The sequence below is a fragment of the Drosophila yakuba genome, chromosome X (assembly GCF_016746365.2).
Source record: "Drosophila yakuba strain Tai18E2 chromosome X, Prin_Dyak_Tai18E2_2.1, whole genome shotgun sequence".
Classification (NCBI taxonomy): Eukaryota; Metazoa; Arthropoda; class Insecta; order Diptera; family Drosophilidae; genus Drosophila; species Drosophila yakuba.
In genome coordinates, this window is record NC_052526.2 from 14,356,050 (window position 1) to 14,372,158 (window position 16,109).

The window sequence follows — 16,109 nt, forward strand, 5'->3', positions numbered from 1 at the left end:
TTATTTTTTATGGCATTCCGGTCGCTTCGACTGTCACTTTGTCCGCTTCTCCACTTGTCCGCTTGTCCGTTTGTCCGCTTGTCCGTTTGTCCGGTCTTGTTTGGCCATGTTTTATGTGTTTCGTTTCCATTGAAAACCCCAAAGAGCCGAAAAAACGAGCAGCCACAAAAATTATTTGTAAACGGCGGCTGTGACAATTTTGTTTTTTTTTGTGTTCGTTCATCCCATTCCGTGGAAGTTGCTTGCCCAAAAAAACAAAAAAAAAAAATAAAAACAACAGAAACAAGCCGGTGAAAAAATTAATTGGAAATTTTTATGTCTCAAACATGTTGTAAGCGCAAAGAGTGGCAACGGCGGCAACACCAAGTTCGAGGTTAATTGTTTGATTTTCTAACAAAAAATATAAATAATTTTTAAGGCCAATCTCATGAGAAGTTGAGCAGTGCGCTACCTGCGACGACGATAAGCACAGGAAATGTCTTCCGTTGATTTTCGGGCTTCTTACAAATTCGGTCGCGTTTCCGGAGAGTGTAAGCAACATGCAAATCACTGGAAAAAGATTTGACCCGAGCCCAAAACTGGACCCAAATGCTGACCCCGGCGATCGGGCTCCCTTCGGGGAATTCCAAAAAATATATAACATATAGCCCCAATTACAAGGTGTTGAGTAAAAGGCAATTCATATTGTGGCTTTAAGATAATATCACTTTTGGCTTAAATTCAGGACGGACGTGTCTAAATTATTGAATAATATATTTAGGACAGCTGATAACGCCAACATTTTTGCAACAATATTTGCAATGAGTTTAATAACTGCAATTTTGGTTTGTGGCGTTTAATTCTTTAGTAACAATAAAAATGACACGCTTTCATGTCATATTTTTGAGTAAAGTTGGCAATTTGCAGCATCTTAAAGTTTGTAACTTAATTATTTAAAAATCTATACTTAAGCTTAGAGTTTTTGAATTTTATATATTTAATAAATATAGTAAAAATGTAGTTATGATAGTTATGATCTGCTAATGATGCGTTCTAGCTACAAATTGGTGTTGGACTAGAAGGATTCGAAACCTAAAACTTTTTTTGGTACAGAAAATGGGCTCTGTCAGGAAAACTGTGCATAAATTAATTTATTCAAATCCAAAGTCGTTGGCTTTGTTGATCCAGCTCAAAGCTCGTTTCCCGCCCCAGAAATTCGCAGCCCTGGCTATCAAATGATATCGCATTATCGGTTCTTATCGATCGCATGTTGATATATATATTCCCATATATGCAGTTCAGCAAATTCTATTTGCTGCCCAGCAGCAGCAGTAAGCTTTTATCAGTCGACGAGTGAGTTCGACCAGTACAACAAGTGTGTCCTCCTAAGTATTTTGTCAAGTGTAAGTGTTTACAGCAAGTGTTTACGCTAACAGCTCCAAAAACGATCCATGGTGGGTGCCTGATAGACGCGTCGCCGAAATCCGATACGATCAGCAGCTCTCCTTGTGTGAAAATTCCATTGAATTTTGTCGCCGTGGCAATCAAGTTGGTGCCAAGTGTTCAATTGGGTCGCAGTTCCGAGATTCGAAGCTGGAGGAGTGTTAGAATCGCCATTTATTCGATGGCGCCACAAGTGGCACACACTAGTTTCTGTCTGAGATTTGGCAGCTTCAGCTCCTGGTTCTTTTTCTGGTACTGGTACTGGTACTGGTTGTGGTTGTGGTTTCTGGTCCTGCAACAAGATCTCTCAGTTGCCTCAGTTCCCCAAGTTACCTATGCGACTTGTCCATTGTCAGTTTCGCAGACGCCACGTGCTTTGTTACTTGTATTTTTATATTTTCTTCTTTTTTTGGGCAAGGGATAGGGAAAAGGGTAAGGATAATGGTTTGGTGAAGGCGTCTACGATTTCCTGTGCCTGGCAAATTGTTCGTACCTCAAAAAAGAAGGCGACGAACACTCGATAGTTGAACAGACTGATCAAACAGACTTATCTACTTTGCATAATGCCGCAGAAACTACGCAGGCTTTTGAAGGGTACATCGACTTTGGGAGAAATAAAGTTGTTAGCTTTTAGCTTAAGCATACATATGATTTTATTGTTAAGTGTTAAACAACGAGCTATGTTTTAATATATGCATTACATTTCAGGTAAGGCACTTGGCTTTTCAAATACATATAAGATACCGAGAAGTCCTACATTATTCGCTGTTCTAGTGCAGAACCTATGTGAAATTGCAAAATTACGAAAGGTAAGAACTGAAAACCCAGTGCGTAGCGCATTAATTCCGCAGCCTCATCTTCTTTTGTGAATGAGTCTTGGTTGAATTTTTGGCTTTGGTCAGCAGCCAGTTTGGAGTTTGCAGTTTGCCAAGGCAAGTTGGTCCTCCAGCGAGTTGGTTGTTTCGGTTGTTTCGGAATTGTTTATTTAACTTGCGGCTCTTCCGGCTGCTACTGGCTGCTTGGCTTTATGGTTATGGATACGGCAGCCCCAGAGCTCCAGAGACAGACTCTCAGTTCCCCCGACTGATCGCAGGGGGCAACAGTAGCAATGAATTTGCATGTAGTACATGAAAACCGTGATCTCCAATTTGTTGTTGCCGTGGAGCGAGAATAGAGGATTGCTGCATTGGAGGATTGTTGGATTGTTGGATTGCTGCACTGGAGGATCGAGGATCGGCGCAACGAGGATCGGAGATCGGGATTGGGTTCGGGATGGGGATGGGGATTGGGAAGGGGCTTTTGGGCATGGCGTTGCTTCGAATTGGTTACAGGGCCGCACTGAGCTACAAGCCGAAAAAAAGGAAACGTTTTGTAACATTATTTTAAGGTGCCGGCTTTGCGACTGCATTTGCTACCTTGCTTCTTTGATTCGCTGCCTTTCTGCTCGCCAGATTGCTAGGCCTGCAGCACTGAGAAAAAAAACCACTCATTTGAATGCGCTTTAGGTATGGAAAAACATACATTAAGATGTTGCCATGTGGCGCTGTTCTTTAGCTGCTTCACTTATTAAGTGCTTATAATTGATAAACATCTATTTGTATTTGTTTGATTTATTTCTCCGTGTGTATCCTTGTTGGCTCGTTGCAAGTTGTCAAGCTTGCCATGGCAAATTTGCGATCAAGCGACAACAACAGTGACAACAAGAGCCGGTGACGGGACGCCCAATGTCCCGCTGTCTTCCCGCCACCCGCCATCCTTCCTTGCTCCTTAACCCACTGAGTACCCAGAATCTCTTAACCATTTCCATATGCACACACATATAACACACACCCAGTGTGATCTGGTGGTGGGGCAGGCTTCTAGGGTTTCAGCGCTGTACATCACGTCGCCTTGTTTGTTGTTTGCCATCGCAACGTCTCTCTGGGGCAAAAAAAATAAAAAGCTAAACTAAAACCCCCTGTTAACCCCCCAGTAGGCACTCGTACCGAAAAGTCTGTTGTGAAGCTCTCTGAACTTTATTGACCATATTGATTGCTGCTGTATTGATCGCTTGTTGCTGATAACAAACGAATGGCCAAAGGGGGCACCACAGTGGGATCCAAAGTTGCAGATGACACACTGCCTGCTTTATGATGATGAGCTTCGAATGCCAACGAATGCGTTTATGCATAATTTATGCAAGAAATTTGACATTCTTCATAACACCTCTTACGAAAGTATGAAACTATATGAGAAGAGTGACTTGAGCTATTTAGAACTGAAACTGAAACATGTTCATATCGTTTTCGATTGCAACTGTGAGCCAGTATATCATTTTTCTTAACGCATAAACGTAGACCATGTCTAGTGCTGGCTACCGACCTGGCACAAATGCCGGCGGGTGGTTCCTTTTAAGATCCTCTGGGATTGCGAATTCAGGGTTTCAAGAAGTTGGAAGCTGGGAGCTGGAAGCTGAATGCTTGGCACTGAGCAAGATTCACTCTGGCACGTTGCATATTCATAATTTCCAGTTGGGGATTTATCAATTGCACATCTCAGTCATGAAAACGCATAAACATTTCAAAATGCCTGGCGCGGGTCAATAATTTGACATGAACGAAACAATATGCAGACACGTTCGGCTGTTTGGTTGGTTGGTTGGTTGGAAGGGTAGAGGATTGAAGAGAGTTAAGGTCGCCTGGCAGATGGCAGACAATGAAATGTGGCCAAGAAACCTTTTCAGCCAAGTCAGCCTGCCATGCACATATATGTAAATGTATTGTGTATATATGTATTCATTTATGTTTATGTTTGGCCCATTGATGATGTGTGAATAATTGCAAGCGGCAGCAGGTTGTATTTTTGTCAGTAAGCGAACGTGGAGGGGGAGGGTCTTTAAAGGGTTAAGCGAAGAGGAAGCACGAGCTTTTCCGCGACTTGAGCTGCTGGCTTAACTTTCAAGCCTAGTGGCTGAGTTGTCTGCCAACAACAGGCTAGCAAACACTTCATAAAAAAACCTTTAAGAGCCTGCTAGATCATCATCATCATCATCAGAAGAGAAGAAAGTCCAACTGCTCCCTGATTTTAATACCACTAAAATGAATTCATTTGAATTTATATTAATGTTAAAAACTCGATATCCTTGACGGCTAAAATAACTTGACACTTTTAGCTTATATTCAACTTGTTAATAACTAAATATTTAAGATATTTAAATATCTGAACGATGGCAAAACCTGGTGAATTTGTTCGCTGTGCAGAAATTGAATTCCTGTGCTGTGCTAAAGACCCAAGAAAAGGGAATGGAAGTTTTTGAGGGATCGGAAAGATTGTGTGGGGAAGCCTGTGAGACGCCCACACACAAGTTGCCAGTTTTTCTGATTTTTGGAGTGCACACACACACACAGCAAACGCCCACCTTGCCACAATTCGCGTAGAGCAAAGCCATGGCCATAAAATCTGAAAATCTCCAAATGCAATTCAGTTCATCTTCAGGGCTTTCTTTCCCATCATACCCATCTTTCTCTCGTTCTGTGTTGGCAATTTCGTAATTAATTTATTGCCCCGATGGCGCGACTTTGCGCGATGTGTCAAAACTATTTTTAATTGCACTTGCAAGTCAGTCACTCAGAGTGGAGTCCCTGTTTTCATTTTTCTTCCCTTTTCCGATCCCGATCCCGATCCCGAATACGAATCCAAATTCCGAACCTATTCGCAATTCCCGGAAGATCGTAAACCAGGCAAGAGATCAAAGCGCTACTGACTGCCGCCTTAAAATGGAATTCACTTTCTATTTTCTGCTATTTAATTGATATTTTGCGGCGTTGTGTCTGTCGCATTTAGCCACTAAACCCAACCACTCCACTTCTGCCCACGACCAGCCACGTGACTAATGTCCTGCTCAATAGACACTAAAGATGCATTACCCACTACCCAAGTAAGTGCACTGTGAAAAATCGAAAAAGGTTTTCTAATTTGATATATGTAGTAGTCATGAATGTGCAAGGTGTTTTGTTAAATCCAACTGCTCACACGCAAATAAATCTTAACTTGATATACTTTTTTCGTGTGAAAGTAATTTTTGTTAGGAAGTACAAGGAACTTCTCACGGTGTACCAAACCAATCCGATCCAAATGCGAAACGAGACGAGGAGAGACGCGTCGCGAGTTCTGCGTTCACAATTGCATTTTAATGCAAATTTGGTGTCAACGCAATATCGACCATGACAGACGCAGTCGCATTCGCAGTCTACAGTCGCAGTCTCTTCCAGTCTTCCAGTCTTTCGTTCTTCGGTCTACCAGCGATCCTCCAGATCCTCCATATGCCCCGTCTCTTTCGCGACGCTCACGCACTTTTGGCGACCATCTCTTTCTGCTCCCCATCAGGCCGTCTCTTTCTCCATTGGCGGTGTGTAAGTGGCGGCTGCTGGGTGTTAAAGTGACTGATTAAGTTTGCGTTTGCCAGTTTTTTCTTCGCTTTATTTTTTCCCCTTTTTTTTGGTCTTTTAGTTTTTTTTGTGATTTTTTTTGTTGTATTTGCTGGGACTGCTTTTTGACGCTAAACGAATTATACGCTTACGTAGGTGGCAGACACTCTGGCAAAAATCGGAGAAAGAAGTAGAGATGGGGAGGGGCAGGGGCAGGGGGAGGGGGGCCCAAATGAATTGAGACGCGCCAGAAAAGTTATAAATATTGTCCCTAGAGGGGCGTCATCGCCGCCTTGTTGTTGGCTCTTTTGCGACTTTGGCGCGATGTTTTTGCAAACTCAAAATCATACAGTGATCCTTGTGTGGGCGCAGCGAGTGGAAATATGTCCCCACAAGGTGATGTAAAATCAAGGGGGGAGGGGTGGTGAAATGGTGTTCGCCAGAGGGGCAGGATAATTGCCTCGAGGGAATTATGTTTTACTTTCATCACTGATTTTCTCTTACCAATCGAAAACTTCATTAAATCGAATGGGATGCAATGCGATGCAATGGGAGATCATGTAGATGATGGCTATCAGGGCATGGTTTTATAGCATATACTACTGAATTTTTATATCTCTTTCGATTGTATTTGACATCTAAATCAGATAGCAATTATATACTCATCGGTATCCGAAGAGGCGTTACCTCTCTGCCCCCATGCCCCCTGACATTTTCCCATTTCCCAGCGCATATTTACCATGACATCTAATAAAGTCGTAAAATATCGCACGCACTCGTAAAAGTTCTACGGATCTTCGGATTTATGATCGCCGACAGTTTTGAAATTCTTTTTATGGCGCCGCTGCTACTGTCTGCGGTCCTACTTTCGGATATAACCCGCTCTCGATACATCGATGTATGTATGTATGTATGTATGTATGTATGTATGTACATAGATTGTACATAGTACACTTGCGTAATTGAAACCTTTCTTTCCTGCCTTTCGCATCGGATCGCATCGGTTTGGTTTTTGGTTTATGGCGATCGTAAAGCGATCGCCAACAGGGCTACCTGTTGCTGCCCCTTGTTGCCCCTTGTTGCCCATTGAGGGAAATGGTCGCCCATTGATGTTTATCGGGCTATCGGTGAAAGTTTTATGGCCTGTTACGCTCGTAACTGTCCTAGGTACATAAATACACCCATCGCCCAATACTCCCAAGCGGTAGCCATCGGTATTTTACTGCCACGCCGAGATGCGATCTAATCTACAGAGCGTTTTCGCCACACTCAGATGATGCCAAGGCCAACAAAGTTATATAGGTTTTTTTCAATTCCGATTCAATCAGTTAAGTTTTCTATGCCTTTAATCAATTATTAAAAATCCTATAGCTCAATTTTCCCACTATATTTCTGGCCACTTCTTTAGCTTCTTACAAGCCAAGCCTCCTGCATTTATTAGCATTTTCAATTGCCTTTGTGCGTCCATTGTCATTGAACATCCTCAACCTCAACCTCAACTTCAATCTCAACCTCAATTTCAATCTCAAACTCAATCGCTTCAAAGGAAATTTCGTTGGCCAAAACGATTTTCAATATCTTGGGCCTGCCATTTGCTATAGCTCAATTTTTTATTGCTTCCTGTCGTGCTTTTCCTGGGATAACTTCCTGGGATAACCTGCCGCGCATTCCCCCTACTTTTCCTGATATATTTTTTATTTTTTTGTGTGTGTTTGCTGCCTCGGTTCTCATTTCAAAAGGCAACTTAATCGAGCAAAATAAACCGTTTTCATATGCTCGAATTGAGGCAAACACGTCGCATTACAAGGGGGAGTATTGTCATTTGGTTTGGTTCTTCGCATCTCCGATTCTTTGGGGAATTTTCAAACGGGCCAAGGGGTTGCCTCTCATTTTGTCCTCTTCCTTTTTCCTTTTTCCTTTTTTTACATTTTTTTTTTTTTTACTTTTTTGCACGGATTTTCTTGTTCACTTCACGCGCCGTTCGAAATGCGCGAAATCTCTCAGGTTTTCAAAGGAATGGGGGAGTGGGGAAGGGGTAAGGGAGCGGTGGAGGGGGGGGTGATAGGGAGTGGCTGCCTTTGTCAAAGGATTATCACTTCCTTTTGGGGGACAGTGTAAAGGAGCGCAGGGAGCAAGGAGCGAGTTCCTTTCTGGGGGGCAGGGCGCTGCTAATGAGGTGTGTCCCTAACTGACTCCCCTTATATACACAGCGAAAAAAAATTAATTCCAACAGCTCGTCTTAGCTCTAAAATGAAGAAAACTGAGTTCATTTGAAACAGTAACAGAAATAGTAACAGCAACAGTAACAGAAACAGATACAGTAAAAGAAATAGTAACAGCAACAGTAATAGTAACAGCAACAGTAATAGTAACAGAAATAGTAACAGCAACAGTAATAGTAACAGAAATAGTAACAGCAACAGTAATAGTAACAGAAATAGTAACAGCAACAGTAATAGTAACAGAAATAGTAACAGCAACAGTAATAGTAACAGAAATAGTAACAGCAACAGTAATAGTAACAGAAATAGTGACAGCAACAGTAACAGCAACAGTAACTACACTTTGTATGCACTTCCCACTTCTCACAGTGTAGTTTCCTATTCCCGCAGCCCATCCAGTTTTTCTCAGTACATCTACGGCACGATGTGGGATTGACAGTGTGCAATATGCGTTGATTTTTTATGGCCTTCAATTTGCCGTGGATGTGGATGTGGATGTGAATGTGGGGCCAAATGCCGAACTCTCCGCTCCGAGTCGAAGTATAAGTCGATGCCGATGGCGATGGCGATGGCGATGCTCCGGAGTCGCGCTGTGCCGATCTCGAAATGCAGATAATAATTATTTCAATATGTGTGACTGACTTGCTCGAATGACTGACTGCCAGACGGACCAACTGACGGAGGGATGGATGGATGGGTGGACGGACGGACGAACGGACGGACGAACAAACGGACAAACGGACGGATGGACGGTATGGATGGAGATCGCAGGGCAATGCCAATGCCAAAACGTCGTCCCAGATCGTCATCTTCATCGTCATCGTCATCGTCATGATCTTCATTATCATTATGCGAGTGGATCAAAACCGCGACGCCGCCAACAACATTTAAGTCTCGTTGCTTGCTTTTTTTTCGAAACCTAACTTACGTGGGGTATATTCACTTTTAGGTGGAGCTTGAATTATTTTTTCTAGAAATTCAAGTTATGCGAGCTTTAGTTTTAGTTCGCTTAAATAAATATATATATAATTTATTGCAATTTAAAAATTGAACGCTAATTGATTGCTGCTTTTGAAGAATTTACATACTTATACTCTAGTATAGACTAGTCAGTATAGTATGTTTAGTTTTTCTTAGTCCTGAAAGGGTATTTGCCAATTCGATTTGCTGCATGCATAATTAGTTTGTTTTCCTTTTTTTTTATGGCTCTTCTGTTTGTGTTTTTGTTTTTGCATGTGCTCCGTTTAGTGTTGTTCTTGTTTTGGTTTTGGTTATTGCTCTTGTTGTTATTGTTGTTGGTTTTCACTTAATCACTTGTTGAGAGCGAGACGGCAAGTGTTGGGATTTTAAGTTGAAAATTGAATTTCTAAGAATTACAAAACAGCAACAGAGCAACAAAGTGCCGTTGGCATCTCGCGTTGGCATCCCCCCCAAAACCAAACCGAATCAACCCCAATCTGAATCTGAATCTGAAACGGAATCGGGAATCCCAATCCCCCGTCGAATATGCTTCATACGATACGATACGATACGATACGATACCATCGCACCACCATCTTATGCCGATTTGGCTTGGCTCAAGTCCCATGCATACTTATGTACATATATGATCCCATCTACCATAACCCATCTACCATCTACCATAACCCATCAACCATATCCCATATCCCATACCCCATCTACCATATCCCTTATCCCTGATCCCCCGCAAAACTTCTGCCATATCCCGTATCATCGCGACGGGCTTCGTTTCATTGCATTGCATTAATTTTGCCAATTAAAAAGTAAATAGAGCCTGCATCCTTTTGCTGGATATCTACCCAATTTGCCCCATCTCTTTTCGAACTGCGAAGGGTATCTTTCGCTGGGAAGAGATGTAGTACCATTTTCGGTTGTGGGCGCGCAAAAGTTTTCAATACAATTTAATCCAATCTGCACATTGTACATTTGTACATTTGGATAGATGGATGATATATATATACATATGTATATATTGTGAGTGATGAATGCCACAGGCATTGCCACGCCCCCCTTCGCTTGGAATCATTTTCGGCATGCCCCAAGTGCCTGGCTCAATTCAATCAGTTTTTTTTTTTCTGTTTTGGGGAAGCCGCACAGTGGTTGGAGATTTGGCCATGGCAACCGCGGTATTTCGCCCACTGTACCCGCACAAATGAAATTGCCAAAGGCAATAAAGGCCCTTTTTAATCATATAAATAAATGCAACAAATATATATGATTTAGTTTAAAGGAAATGGAAAGGAAAAATAATGAAAGTATAGCTATAATATTTGCAGAATTATTAAAACTAATTTTGTATTTTTCACTTCTTTTTTTTTAAGAAATTAGCCCTCTGTGTTTTTTAGCTATTCTCATTTTCTTGTAATCACATCTGCTGTTTTTTTTTTGCTGCCAAGTTTGGTAGAATCAAAAATGCTTGACATACATACGTATATATGTTTTTCTTTTGTTTTTGAATTATTCTTATTTTGGGGGGGCGGTGAGTCCCCATAGTCATGCTGTAGCTTCAGAGCTTCAGAGTGGGGCAGGCAATCTTCTGGGGCATCCAGTCGCAACCGTTTTGTGGCGCAATTGTCTCAACCGTCGACGCGTCGCTTGCGTATCGCATATCGCACCTGATGGGCTGGTCCAAAACAGGCGGTTAAAACCGCTCCACCCTTTTGGCCCCACCACTTCCACCACCAGCACCACCAGCACCATCTTTTTCTTGGCCGGATTGCTATGCTCCGAACCAAAGCCAAAGACCCAGGCCCAAGTGGCAGCAGCCAACCATTCGTATAATTGTCGATGCGTTAAGGTAATTGTACACCCAGCCAACTGGCTGCCAACTGAGGCAGCAGTTTAGACAAGGCCGATCCAGCCAGCACTGCGAGAAAATTCGTCTCACAACGTAACTAAACTATATTTTTGCACTTTGCCATGGTTTCATGATTTCTAAAAGTTAAAGTTAAGTGAGAGAAAAAGTTAGTTTGGTTTTTTAAGCTTAGCTTTCTTGAGAGGTAAAACTCGTTGACCTTTTTTGTTTGCGGTGCACATGTGTATCTGTATCTCAGAGCATACCGTTTCCGAGGGGGGGAGGGGTAAGGAGGGGGGGGGGGGGGGGCTGATGGTGGAGGGGGTGTCACTGGGATAGATATGTGGCTCTTCTGTTGGCTTCTGTTCAATGCCGTCGCCGTACGCAGTAGTAGTTGCCATCGTCGATTCACTCAGTCGTTTCTAAGTTTGCGTTTGTCGTCGTTTGCCATATTGATGGCACGCTCCGCCGCCTAGCTTTTCCACTGCCCCACCCACTTTTCCGACCACCGACCACCGCCTACTGAACCCGCCACCCACAATCAACCTCCCATTTTAGACGCCCCTGGAGAGCATTTAAAATTTTAGTTTTCTGCTGACAACTAGCATTTTGCCATAGACAGACATCGGTCTTAGTTTGGTTTTCGGTGTATGGGTGGCTTTGGTCTGATTTGCTAGATTTGATTTCAGGAAATCTCAACCGTCTCACTCTATCTGCATACATTCATAGTACACCTGCCTGAAAGTGCCTGAAAGTGCTTGAATGCCTTCGGTTTTGGATAACGATTTGGATACCGATTCCCATTTGGATACACGCATTTGTCAAGACCCCTTTTGTTTGGCCCATTGTCTCCGTTTGCCTTTTGTTGCAATTGAAAAATGATTGCAATTAAATGCCGGCAAAGACGAACACTGAAAACTGAATACTGAACACTGAACACTGAACACTGAAGACTGAAGACTGAACGCAATTGACCAAGGTCCAGTTGGTTTGGCAATGCGAAATGGGATTAGATTCACTGCGGTTTCGCCTTTAAAGAGCTGCATCAATGAAAGTGGCAATTGGATAGCTAGCTAAATGTTCAGCTCATTGCACTTTTCGTTATGGTGCTTAAAACCCTTAATTAGATTTAAAAGAAAAATACAAAATAATGCATTTATTAATCGAATTATGCCAACGACCCCTATTATCCTTCATAATTTGAGATCGCCAACTCCTTTCGATCGTTGATCACACTTTTATTGGCGCTTATTTTCTTGGGAAGGAGGATGGAGTAAGGAGGAGGACTGTTTCCGAATTCCTTGACTTGGGTCCCGGAGTCAACTGCATCGGCACACATATATCACAGTATATCCGAGGGTTTCGGTTTGTTCGCTGCCAGTTTCGTATAATTATACCCGTTACACGTGGAGTGAATGGGTATGCTAGACTGGCTGAAAAGTATGTGACAGGTGGAGAAAGCAGGCGTTTCCCACCCTATACAATATATATATATATATCCTAACAGGATCGTAATTACTCGCATACCCTTTTAGCAGAGTAACGGGTAGCCGATAGTCGAGCAACTGGACTTTAGCATTCCCTCGTGCTTTTATATGCAGTCATCAACAGCTCATATATATTTTTATTGCCAGCGCGAACAGCGATATGCATCTGAGGCATCAGAAACAAGAAAAAGATCAGGCGGCAGATGAAGATGCGGCTGAATCCGAATCCGAATCCATATACGAATACGAATACGTATCCGAATCCAAAAGATCATTATGATGATCATGATGATGATGATGGCGGAGATGGAATGGGATGATGACTATTTCTGCGTACAGATTTCCAATAAAAATTTCTGTCGACTTGAGTTCGGTTTTCGGCCGAGTCTCCGTATTTCATCTGGTGTGTGAGCGAGATTTACACGCTGATACAAGAATATAAATACATATATATACACAAAAGTAACAAAAAAGTAAGAAAAGTAACAAAATGAACAAAAGTAACAATAAAGGCTGCGATACGTTAGTCACTCCCGATTCCGATTCCGAATCCGAAAACCGATTCGTTGTCTCTCTTTAGCCAACTGGGCGTTAAGATTTATTTCTTTATTTTGGCAGCCAGTGGCCAGAGTTGTCTCTCTGTTTTATTACCAGGAAATTTGTATTTAATACGTTTTTTCCGCGTTTTTGTAGCGGGTTTCGGGTGCACGAGATGAGATTGTCGCCTTCAAGCTCAGCCCAACTAACCGTAAGGTTCTCCAACTAAACGTCGGTTATCTCGGCCCTTCGATCTACACGCATAGAGTAAAGATACAATGGGCTATGATCTAGTTGGCTCATGGTGTGGTGGTGCCTATGGTGTGGTCGGTAGCCAATTTTCAATGGAAGCCACACACAATCAATCGCTTCGCAGAAGAGCTTCCAAAACCAACTTATAAGACCTATAGCTTCTTTATGATCTTATCGACTTGTTGGCCCACACTAATCGATTTCGGGGTATTCGGAAGGGCCTACTTTTGAGGAAAACCAGTAAGTTCTACACTTATAAATTATGGCATATTCCGCAGAATTTTTATTTTGATAAGCAACAAGAGAAAACTGTCAGTGACTTCGAACACACACACAATTCATTTCAATTCAAAACTTACACCAGAGAAATTACAACTTTAGATATAGATATTTGCAAAAGTGAAGACATTAGGAAATACATACAAAAATGGGTCGCAGTAAGGTGATTAGAAAGAAGCACTTGCGACGGCATTCAAGTGATCAAGGTAATACGGAGGATTACTTCTTGACACCCGATGAGGTGCAGGAATCGGTGCAGCGATGGTCATTCCTTTGGCGATACACTCCGGATTCGGATTCCGAAACAGGCAGCAGCTCCACATCGATGGTGACGCAACGGGATCCATCAGCTTATGGCGACTGGCGTTTGACGGGTGGAAAATTCGATTTCCAAACGACCGGCAGGGAAATGCTGATGAATCTAAGCAAGTTTCCCTATCCGGAGATCATACATCCGCCCGTTTTGTTAGAGTCCAAGTTGCCCAATACGCTGCGTGTGAATCGCCGACCCTACATCACTCACAAAATCTTCGAGCACGTAATGCCGGACATATATAATCGGGCCAAGGAGTTCATGGAGCCACCGGTGTGCGAGGGCGCCGTGGGCTATGATCCATTGTACTTTGACCCACCCATGTTGATCAAACCGCTGTGCAAGTACAGTAAGCCCCGGTATTTCTCACCCACGTGGCACAACACTAGCGACGATTCCTGGATGGATGGGCGACGTTGTGCCAAAATGCTGGTGGCACTTAATGAATCCCTGCTGGATGGCGAGAAGTTCCGAGAACCAACGAGGTGGTCCAAGTATCTGCCATCCAGGCGCAATAAGCTGCTGGCTGGAGTTCGAAAGGAAACGAAGTGGAGTACTAGATGGCAGCGTTCCAGGGTCAGGTTTACATTGAACTCGGAATCCGATGGGCTGGACAAGCAGGAGGAGGAGGAGGAGGAGCAGTTGCCCTCCGATGATTTCTACGCAGAATATCTGAATGAGGAGCTGGAAACCGAGACACAGCCATCATGGAACTCTTCAATATCCGATGAATTCCGTGCAAAGATTACGCAATCCCAGTCGGATCTTAATCTGGAATATTTAAGGACAAGCTCGCTAATTAGGCGTTGCCAAAGTTTGAGCAGTATTTATTAGCTATCTTGTAAATGTAAAGAATTTGGCGTCATTTGCCAATTAAAAATTAAAAGTCCATTCAATGAGCCGCCAACTGGTGAGATCCCCTATTCCGATTTCACACAATTAAAAAGACCAGCAGTTAAACGAGGAAAAAGAGCGGCAATTGTAACAGGCGGCAAGCTCATCGATCAGTTGAAATTAATAAAATACTCAATAAATGCGCTCACAAAAACGTGTGCAAACAATCGATCAATCAGCGATTTGACAGGCCCGCAAATCGCTGGGTGAGCTGGTTTCAGAATCACCGACTTGGTTTTGGTTTTGGCTGGGGATTGGAACTGGGGATTGGAACTGGGGATTGAGGATTGGGAATGGGGGATTGAGGATTGGGGGATGGGGATTGGGTCTGGATGGGAGAGTTGGCTGACAGCCAGTCTGCTACCAATCTGCGAGTCGAGACTTCAAAACAATTACACAGCAACATTTCCAAGAGCCGAGAGTATCTGTGTATCTTCAAGATACAGGCGCATATGCATACTCGTATCTTAGGGGATGAGTTTCTCAGTCTCAGTCTTCGCATCCGAATCCGAATCCGAATCTGAATCTGAGTTGGAATCATGAAAGCATAATCGGAATCGGGCAACTGCCACCGTACGTACAACTGCTTGTTGATTCAAGCGATTAATCGATAACAAATAAAAACATTTCGACAACTACTTCCAAAGAACGCTCTCCCCGCAGCCGCAATACAGCAGTGCCAACTTCAAAACCAAAAAATAAACAATTCCCTTTTTGCTACAGTGAGAAAAATAACAGGTGTATATACCAATGTGGTCTGCATGAAAGTAACAAGTCGAGTTTGCAGCATTTCCATTTATCTATAGGTTAATGGTATAGTTCTATAAAAAAGATGCTATAAACTATGCAAATAAACCCAAAGATTTCTTGCAGTGCACCCCGCCACTGAACCAACTCCATCGGAGGCTGTCAACAACTCGACATTGTGTGTATGAGTGGCGTGGTACGCATAAATGCCATGGAAATTTTCTTTTTAATCAATTATGAGTATTAAGCCAAGGGGCCAACCGTCCATATGGGGATCGCTGGGGGAGTGGGGGGATTTCGGTTGTATTCCGCTGTATTTCATGTAGGGATTGGGGTGACTTTGGACGCCGTCTCTGTGTATCTGTGTATCTGTGTATCTCTGGTATCTTGTATCTCCGATCACCGATCATCGTTGGGGTGAGTGAGAGAGAGAGCTCAAATGTGAGGCGCGCGCGCGGCGGCAGCAAGATAAAAATCGCAAACATTCTTTATTGAATGCTGTAGATGCCAGAACGCTGTATATATTTTTGTATGTGTTTACCATACAAGTGTAATCCCTAAGACCAAGTGGAGTGGCACTTCGAGTGTGCTTCTCCAGCTGAAGTGGTTGCCTATGGTAGCCAGTGCTACCTCCTCTTCCTCGAATTGGTTTGGGCATAGATTTGCAGGATCTCTTGGCGCAGATTTCCCAGCTATCGAAGCAAACTTGTAGCTAGCCGATTGTTAGAGTCTTGT

At 43.0% G+C, this 16,109-nt stretch overlaps 2 protein-coding genes across 3 annotated transcripts in view; both read left to right on the plus strand.

Moving 5' to 3' along the window:
- The first annotated feature begins 1,304 nt into the window (after nucleotides 1-1,304).
- The window catches only part of LOC6525421, a 44,037-nt gene continuing 29,232 nt past the window's right edge, over nucleotides 1,305-16,109 (plus strand). For both annotated transcript variants that reach the window (XM_015190798.2, XM_015190799.2), the window contains exons 1-2: nucleotides 1,305-1,382; nucleotides 2,131-2,231. The gene's annotated coding sequence lies outside the window, so the exon portion shown is untranslated. The remainder of the gene's footprint in view (nucleotides 1,383-2,130; nucleotides 2,232-16,109) is intronic.
- On the plus strand, nucleotides 13,460-14,781 carry LOC26535967. The gene has a single exon (XM_015190800.3). The coding sequence runs from the start codon at nucleotides 13,569-13,571 to the stop codon at nucleotides 14,565-14,567; it is 999 nt and encodes a 332-aa protein (XP_015046286.1). The 5' UTR covers nucleotides 13,460-13,568; the 3' UTR covers nucleotides 14,568-14,781.